This window comes from Cryptotermes secundus, unplaced genomic scaffold (genome assembly GCF_002891405.2).
Source record: "Cryptotermes secundus unplaced genomic scaffold, Csec_1.0 scaffold779, whole genome shotgun sequence".
NCBI classification, from domain to species: domain Eukaryota; kingdom Metazoa; phylum Arthropoda; class Insecta; order Blattodea; family Kalotermitidae; genus Cryptotermes; species Cryptotermes secundus.
The window spans coordinates 1,354,594-1,363,462 of record NW_019737096.1 but is presented as its reverse complement, the minus strand read 5'-3'; the positions used below and the strand labels follow the sequence as shown (position 1 = coordinate 1,363,462).

Below are 8,869 nucleotides of genomic sequence, written 5' to 3'. Positions count from 1 at the left end.
TTCGATCAGGAAAACGCCTTTGGTATTCTTCAACAGCAGCACGTGCATTGCCACCGCAAAATCCACACACAAAATGCATATCACAATATTCCACGTGTGAAAACACAAGAGGCATTTCAGCAACTCATCACACAACTAATCACGACCCCGCCGCAACGTATTCTGTATGTAGCGCATGAGCTTATGGCTAGTGTGAATCACGACACTCAAGGACAAACAGATAACGAGGTCTCAGCTGACAGGTATAGTGCGTGGACCCGCCAGAAGACCACACTTTTCTCGGGCCATTATCTCCGTAACCGTTCAACTTTGGACATAGGTGTTTTGGGTTATATCGGCATACTTTAACATAAGGCACACCCTCCCGAAGTTTGGTCCATTCCTCCTGGGACACCCTGTATATATTGGATGTTGTCCATTCCATAAATAAACAACAAGGTGTAGAATTGGCAATTCAGCCTGATGTGAGCTTTAGCATATTTATAAATAGCATAATTTCAGGCTTTCATAATCTTTGGCATTACGTAGAGGTAAATAGTCAGAGCTGCATCTTGGCTGCTTTACCTTCACGAAAGAGCCTCTGGTAGGTGTTACATTAATTAGCCCCATAAAGCATCTCATGATAGCAAGGAGAAAAATCTCTGTCCTCCACAAGGAATTAAACCCTAATTCTGTGGTTATATGCCCATATCCTAATCACTGCTCTGACTGTGTTACACAGTTTTCTCCATGGCTAAATGTAAATACATATGTAATGTTACATTTTAGATAATCTGTCCCCATCCTAAGGCTGAGGTTAGTTAGATACATCTAGAGCTAAAGAGCCACAGAGAATAGGCAACCCTTCCTTCTTCTGAAGATGGAGACAGAGCTGCTTTCCAAAATGCTGAATATAATTCTTAGTAAGACAAGGAAAATAACCTTCATAATGATACCAGACCAGTTTACAAGTCATAGTCTTCAGAACCACATTCAGATTCTTGCTACTGGCCATACAAGGTTGCTGCTAAGATGACAGAAAATGCCCAACAACATGGATATATTTTCTTTTCTCCTGCATGATCATAGCTGTGAACATACCTTTGTGACCATACAGCTAAGACTACATGAAAAAGTTCAGTGAGTTGGAATTTGTTTTGTTTGTACTGGGTTTCACAGTCACTAGAAGCCAGGCTAGGTATTAGGACATGATGGGTTAACAAAATAATGTATGTCTTTGACTATTAAGATCAATTAAGATCACTATTGATTGATGTGTTGTGATGGTTTTCAGTAAGAAATAAGACCACTATGTTTGTAGTACTGCTCAGCCATCTTTCTATAGTGATTGCGTTTAGAAGAGAAGTATGGTCTGATCTTTTACAGGCTGGTTTCCCTACAGGTGTCATAAATGTGCTGACAGGCTATGGGCCTACTGCAGGTGCTGCCATTTCATCCCACCCAGACATCAACAAAGTAGCATTCACTGGTTCCACAGAGGTGAGGAAGACAACCTCCTTACACATGATATATGAACAGCTTGGATTTGGCCTAACACACACATGCACATTCACATACACAGCAAGTGTGTTATAGACAGTCTTTTGGAGAAATTTTGTATGTCTATCAGTATATGAACAAGTTTCAGCAGTTCTGTTGGTAATGGATTTTGGTGAAATTTTATAGAAAATGCTGTTATTAAATAAACATATATGTACATTAATTGGCTTTCTGGAGACAGCCCAGCAAATCATTACTCATCAAATTTTATACAACTTTTTTGTTGATAAAATCTTTTATAACAAAACACATAGCAGTCCATCACTTCTGAGTGGCACAGTCCATAATTTTGAAAACAATGGTGATTTAGAAAATTATTTGCTCCTATCATCGACCTATCATACGAACTATGTTAATATCACCTTACATCCAGTCTGGCAACTTTTTTTACCTTATTTAATTATCATGGTTTCTCAAGACAGTTTTTATAGTCCTAGCTACAGTTAGATAAAGTCAGTAAGGAAAGCTTTTAATTTTCAGAAATAATCCAGTGTATAAACTAATGGTGATGTGCCAAAAATGGTCAAAGATTTGTAGACTTTCTCTGGGGAACTGTTCAAACTTTGCTAGCATAGGTATTCATGGTTGGGGTGAGAACAGTGTTTGTTTGTTTGTTTTTTTTTTTTGGTGGGGGGGCAATACTGTCAGTATTGAGTGTTGATTAATGAATATATATCCACAATGCCACTTTGTCCAGGTTAGTGCCTTAACTGCTTGCATCTGTTCCATTCTCTAACCCTATGGATGGAGAAAGTAGGGCTATGTAACAGAAAAGATTTGTTCCTCTCAAACTTGTCTTCATTAAGTGATAAAGTTTAGTAAGAATAAATGTTACAAAATAACATAGTAGAATCTCTGCAGAAACTTAAGTTCAAATGAACCTCTAAGCCTAACAATGGCATTACAGCTTAAATAGTAAATATATTTAATGTGATCACTCCTACAAAACTGCTACCCTGATAGTGGTTATTTCACTTTCTTGAAATCAGTATGACTGGAGAAGTATGTAAATATGCCACACACAACACAGACATTCAGAGTCAGTGCAAAAATTAAAACTTTTTCACAGTGATATCAGTTGGTTTACTGTGACTCTATTTATGAAGACAGTACCTAATAACATTGTAGTCATGATTATTGCTTCTTATATTAGTTGATTTTTTTCTGTATTTCATTATTTAATCAACACAGTTGTCTGTGACATCAATATCAATACCTGGTAATAAGTCTCTGCTTGCCTACTTCCATTTCCTGGTGCCCTCTCTTATTACTGCTAGTGTTTTTCAGGTTGGTAGGTTAATCTTGGCAGCTGCAGCCAAATCTAACTTGAAACGAGTATCACTGGAGCTGGGAGGGAAGAGCCCTTTAGTCATATGTTCTGATGCAGATGGTTTGTATATACATGTATTAAAATAAGTGTCTTTACTATGTGTATGCATCAAAGTATCTATGCCTCTACATGCCCCAGAAGCTTCAGTTTTCCTGAATAAATACAGGCTCTTTTACTCTAGGCTTTGAAATGACAAAGATACTTAGTAGTATTTAGTCTTGACAGTACTAATGTTTTTCCTATTATAATGAAAAATTAGTATAATTTGCTTTTCCTTTTATCTGTAGCCTCATTACACAACTATGTGCAGAAGAAAGAGATCTAGGAAATACTGCTTTCCAGTGTAGGACTTCAGGTTCTCATGGCAGTCACTGAACAATAGTGCCTTGTAGAATGTAATGTCATGTGTCACCATGTAGTGATGGCATTTTCCACATTTGGCATGTGTTGCATTTTGGTAAAAAATTCCACTGCTTGAACAGGGTGAAAATGTCCTCTGAAACAAGCAGATAAGCAAGCTTTGACTTATTGTATGTTGTTTCCAACTCTTTGTAAACATAATCTTCAAGATTTGTACATTTTATTAAGAAGCATGTGTTTCTAACTTTCAGAATAACGTTTCATACAATATTTGTAGACATGTTTACCACCTCCCTCATTTCTGCGTCTTGTGTACCTAGCTGCAGTGGTTCATCATTATTTTCTGTCTAATGAGATAAAGGTCTTAACAGAAGTTGCACATTAGATGGAAAACTGCATCTGACAACACTTCAAGATATTACACTGAATGGCACTATTATTGCTTCCATTTTGAAGCTTGTCTCACTGCCATGTTAAAATATACAACTTCGGGGTAGCATCATTTAAAACTCTTTTATCATCTTTTTATATTAGTGGACGAAGCAGTACAAATTGCACATGGAGCTGTCTTTAATAATCATGGTCAGAACTGCTGTGCTGGCTCCAGAACCTTTGTGCATGAGGATGTGTATGAAGAGTTTGTGAAAAAGGCTGTAGTTGAAGCAACAAACAGGAAGGTTGGCGACCCATTTGCTGATGGCATTCAACAAGGTCCACAGGTAATCCAGTAGATCATTTTTGCTGTGTATGCATGTGTGCATGCACACACACACACACACACATTTCATCTGCATGAAATGTTTTGTGAGGGTACACATGTTTGATTTATCCTGAGATTTTCTTATGCTTCAATATTTTTCAGGTGGATGACAAATTGTTCAACAAAGTACTGTCATTGATCGAGGCTGGCAAGGTTGAAGGAGCAAAATTGGAATGTGGAGGAGATCGCTGGGGTAAAGAGGGTTACTTCATTCAACCTACTGTGTTCTCTAATGTAACTGATAATATGAGAATAGCCAAGGAAGAGGTGAGAGTTCTTTTTTTGAAGGTTCTAAGTCAGCGTCACCAGAAGTGTTTAAAATGCAATGGCTTTTTTATGGTTTAAACCCAAACAATTATAAATCAACAATTTATATAAAAATCACTGGAGCAATTTAAATGCATAAAGTAGAAACTTACATTATCATAAACACTGCTACACTTCACTGTGTTAGAAAGTCCAGGCACATAGAAGGAAATCTTCAGTGTTTCAAAAAGATTGATTTCTATGTCAGTTTGCAGACAGATAAAAGTTCATGATTATATTCAGGAGTTTTGTGCAGCATTTGAAAAAAAATTCATCAGAAAAGTGAAGGTTATGAATAATGTAATGGTTACAATGTTTTTATGAAAGTAATTTTCAAAGTTGTCTTCGCTATAGTCAGAACTTTTACTTATATATTAGAAATACACAATTTGCGTTTCTTTGATTGATTGAGCTGACTAGCCTCAGTTGTTCATTGGCCTCCTCTGTTTGTACCTGAACAGTTTAGTGTAAGACCACATTAGTCACTATAATGACCCATGCTCCTAACATTGAAAGTGAAATCATGTGTAGAATAATAAATAGAACTCCTTAAGATTGAAAATGTTGTGAACCAATGACTCTCAAGAATGGTGTGTTTGTTTCTTTGTAACTCTCTGTCAATCAAAGTAATCATATATGATTCCTGATAAAAATTCATTTAGGCAGTTATAACTTAATTTAAACCTAAATTGATTTTTTCTAAATTCTAAAGGCCATTGGAGAGGCCTGAGCAACGTTTGAACATTGTTTAGCATTAACGAGAATGAAAAACGAAATGTTCCAAACACAACTACAGAAATCACATAGATAACCATAGATACCAATGTCTATTTGAAACGTTTATTCAGGTTTCTGCTTAGTTATCTTCTAATGAGAAACTTACAAAACTATGCCAAACTTTGTATTTAAAAAAGTAACATAAACTTCTAGTGAGAGATCATGTAGGAAAACAAGTGGCAAAAACTACATCATAGGAGCTTTATATTTTTTGCTCTACATCTAACAGAGTGATTAAATGAAGAAGTTAAACTGACTGAGATAGCAGTCAAAAGAAATGTATACAGTAGTTTGGTTCAAAACACAAAAATTAAGATTTCATTTCAGAGAAGAGACATAGATGGGAAATTGATATTAAAATGGATTTTTGAGAAATATGTTGTGAAAAATTAAACTGGATTGTACTGTTTCATGATGTGGTTCACTGGTAAAGATTTATGAACATTTTGTACTCTTTGGGTTTCATAACAATAGGAATTTATTGAGCAGTTGAATAACTACCTGCTTCTGAAAAAATATTTTTCACCATGTAGTTAGTAAAGCGTTAACATTGTATTTGAGATTTTATCTTATTTCTTCAGATCTTTGGTCCTGTGCAATCCATAATCAAATTCAAAACACTTGAGGAAGCAATAGAGCGAGCAAATGATACTAGCTATGGGCTGGCAGCAGGAATTGTTACAAAGGACATCAACACGGCGCTGATATTTGCTCAGTCTGTCCATGCTGGCTCTGTTTGGTAAGCAGTATCAATGCACATTTTCTACAGCAATAAGCTTGAGGGTTGGTTCTTACAATATGATCTCTATATAAATAAGTGCTCTAAAACATTTACAACAAGGCCTCCATAAAGAAAGGAATTCTTGAGTTCAAGGACACAAAACAGATTCTGATAAACTAGGATCAAATGCACTTGCACTTAATCTTAAGTTCCACAATAAACATAAACATTACATTTTCCAGGGTTAACTGTTATGATGCAGTTACACCACAAGCTCCATTTGGTGGCTACAAGCAGTCTGGTTTTGGCAGAGAATTGTAAGTACCATATTTACAAGTTGTCCTTATGGATATAGACCAACTCATAGTCAGGTCATGTAACATAATTGGATGGTGTTATGCAGGAAGGAACCAACTCTTGAATACTCTTTTTCAGCTTCAGCAATTGTTGGAAAAACGTGAAATATAAAATTATACATCTTTTCCATACAATTAAGAGCAAGAATCTGGAGCATGCATCATATCCTCTCTGCAGTGTTTCTGTGCTTCTTTAGTCTTATCTAAAGGACTTGTGTTCCTATTTCAGTCCTAGTTTCATAGTTCTATGTCATGCAGACTTAATTTCTGTGTCACAAATATTGCATGTATCCACCTTGAATCTCTTTGTTGTCAGATTAAAACACTGAAGAAATACTTGTTTAACTTGTTTAATGAGACAGTATTGCTTTATTCTCTTTCATATGATTTGTCCATCTTTTTAACATTTACATCTGGTATATTTTCTACTGTAGTGAGTTACATACTTTGGGAACTTGTTTATGCTACATGATGTCGCACTTCTGCGGTTTTCTCTCTGATTGATTCTGATCACAGATTCTTCATGGCAATATTTGTTCTCTTGTCTGAACTGTGCAGTGTCTGATGGATGGAGGTCCTGCATATCTCAGTTCCTTTGTTTGTATACATTCTGCTGTGCATGAATTTGTTTGTTTTTGCTTTTCCCCCTCTGCCTGACCATTGCAACTATCACAATTTTTGGACACTGCAGTCACGTACTCTCCAGAACTGCTAAAACATGTTTTGCTGTCATCTACACTTAACATTAATATTGTCTTTCTTTTTGCAGCTACATATAAATATTCTCAATATCTCGGGTTCGGCAACTATTCCTGCACGTTTTTATATCTTTTATTTGAATTTCTTCTCATTTTTCTTCGTTTTCTTGCCAAACCACCATATTTCTGTTTCTTTCATTTTCTTGGTCTCTGTATTTTCACTTTGACATCCACTGGTGTCTTCAAAATCTACTTTAGAAGCAAATGACACAATTTCATTTTTTCCACCTATAGTACAAAAAGTAAGTTCATTGTTAGTGACAGAAAAATTGTAAGTCTGGCAAATTAGTTATGTTTCATTCCATTCGGCAATATTTTTACTGTACAAAATAAAGTAAACATAACACTAACTTCAAAACTCTTCCTTCAATATTTTTCTTCAAACACACAGAAACTAGGTATTTTTCCATATGAAAAAATATTACTGTATAATTAGGTATGTTGTTAAATACTTTTAATACTACCAGAATGCATTCAATATAAAGAAGATACAGAAAACATAATGCACACCAGTAGAAAGATACAACAGTCCACTCTTGAATGGAATTGATTCTTTCTTGCTTATCTCTGTTGTTAAATTCTTCTGCTGGTAGTCAGTTCCCCCTTCAATACTGTGGGCACACAGTACACATGAAAGATTATTCTGTTTTTTGTAGTGGAAAGTACACATTGAAATACATTTTGTAACATAAAACCAAAAGTCTAAAATTTGGTGGTTGATTCTCTCTTGTATAACTGTGTCCAATTGAAGATAATGCATTAAATACTGAAGGGTTCTTATAAAAGAGCCTAGTGCTGGCCTACTAATGTAGACACTGACTGGGTGTGGTAAGAAGCAAATTGATTGTAGTGCTCTCTGCCCTGTTAAATGCTAATAAAACCAAAGCTATTTGAGATGAAAGCAATGGAACATTATGAGAAAAGTGTATATGTTTTTATATTATGAGTAAGACAAAATTGGCTCTGCTTACTGCTTGCTTCATGCTGGTTTCTCGCCTGGCATATTCTTCAATCCTGAAGATGGAGGCAACTTTTCCTTTTGAAATGTTGGTTGATTTTAAGTCGACTACATAGCATTATATCCAAGAAGACAGAATTCTTCATAGCCACCACTGAGAGAACTTCAAATCCTACTAATTTTTAGAAGTTTTAGGCAGCTTGTATAAGCACTACACTTGTATTGGAATACATGATCCACTATAGTGAATTGACCACCTTTATGTGTTATTTTATTTTTTACTTTAGGGGAGAAGATTCCTTAAAGGAGTACCTTGAAGTGAAGACAGTGACCATTAAGATGCCTTACAAGATATGACCAAGTTACAGTTATGTGGGAGGCGCATTATTGCAGCCAAACTGTAAAAATATAGAGAGGTTTATTTGGGTCTTTATGATGGTTATGGTGACTTTTATCAGTTCTTTTCTCTGATGGTAGTATTAATTGTAAGTCTCAGTATGTTTCTTTGTTACCAGTATGAACTGGCCTCCTACTCATCATATGTTTAATGTTTTAATATTGAGTTCAAATGCTAATTAAATGAGAGTGGCTGAACCATCACATTCATGGCAAAAGAATGTTTCTGAAACTTTGTTTGGATAACTTATCTTTTGCATGCCAAAAGATTTCGCACATAGCATGGTGTCTGAAATGATATATCTAGTTGTATATAAGAAACCCACATGAAAGGCTCAGGTTTCTAAAACAATGCCATAAACTGAGAGTTTGCCGATTAGTGACAGTACTGATGCCATATGAAGCCTTGGCTATTGATCCCCTCCACATCTCCCTTGAGCTGTTGTACTTGCCCCTACAGCCATTCTGCATATATGAATGTTGGTAGTAATAAGTACAGCATGGGCGCAGAAACTTCCTTTTTTTTGAAGGCGAATAAAAGAAAAATTATTGCTGATAGACAAAATTTATGTTTAGCTAATGAAAGAACATACTTTAAAGTTTTAAAT

General features: G+C 35.6%; 1 protein-coding gene across 1 annotated transcript in view; it reads left to right on the top strand.

Annotated features, from left to right (window-relative positions):
• LOC111870181 (retinal dehydrogenase 1) overlaps positions 1-8,482 on the top strand; it is a 33,815-nt gene extending 25,333 nt beyond the window's left edge. Inside the window, exons 6-12 of the mRNA XM_023862257.2 lie at positions 1,366-1,479; positions 2,827-2,929; positions 3,764-3,948; positions 4,092-4,256; positions 5,654-5,811; positions 6,036-6,110; positions 8,153-8,482. Of these exons, the coding sequence (XP_023718025.1) occupies positions 1,366-1,479; positions 2,827-2,929; positions 3,764-3,948; positions 4,092-4,256; positions 5,654-5,811; positions 6,036-6,110; positions 8,153-8,222 (870 nt within the window). The 3' untranslated portion in view covers positions 8,223-8,482. The remainder of the gene's footprint in view (positions 1-1,365; positions 1,480-2,826; positions 2,930-3,763; positions 3,949-4,091; positions 4,257-5,653; positions 5,812-6,035; positions 6,111-8,152) is intronic.
• Positions 8,483-8,869: the final 387 nt, after the last annotated feature.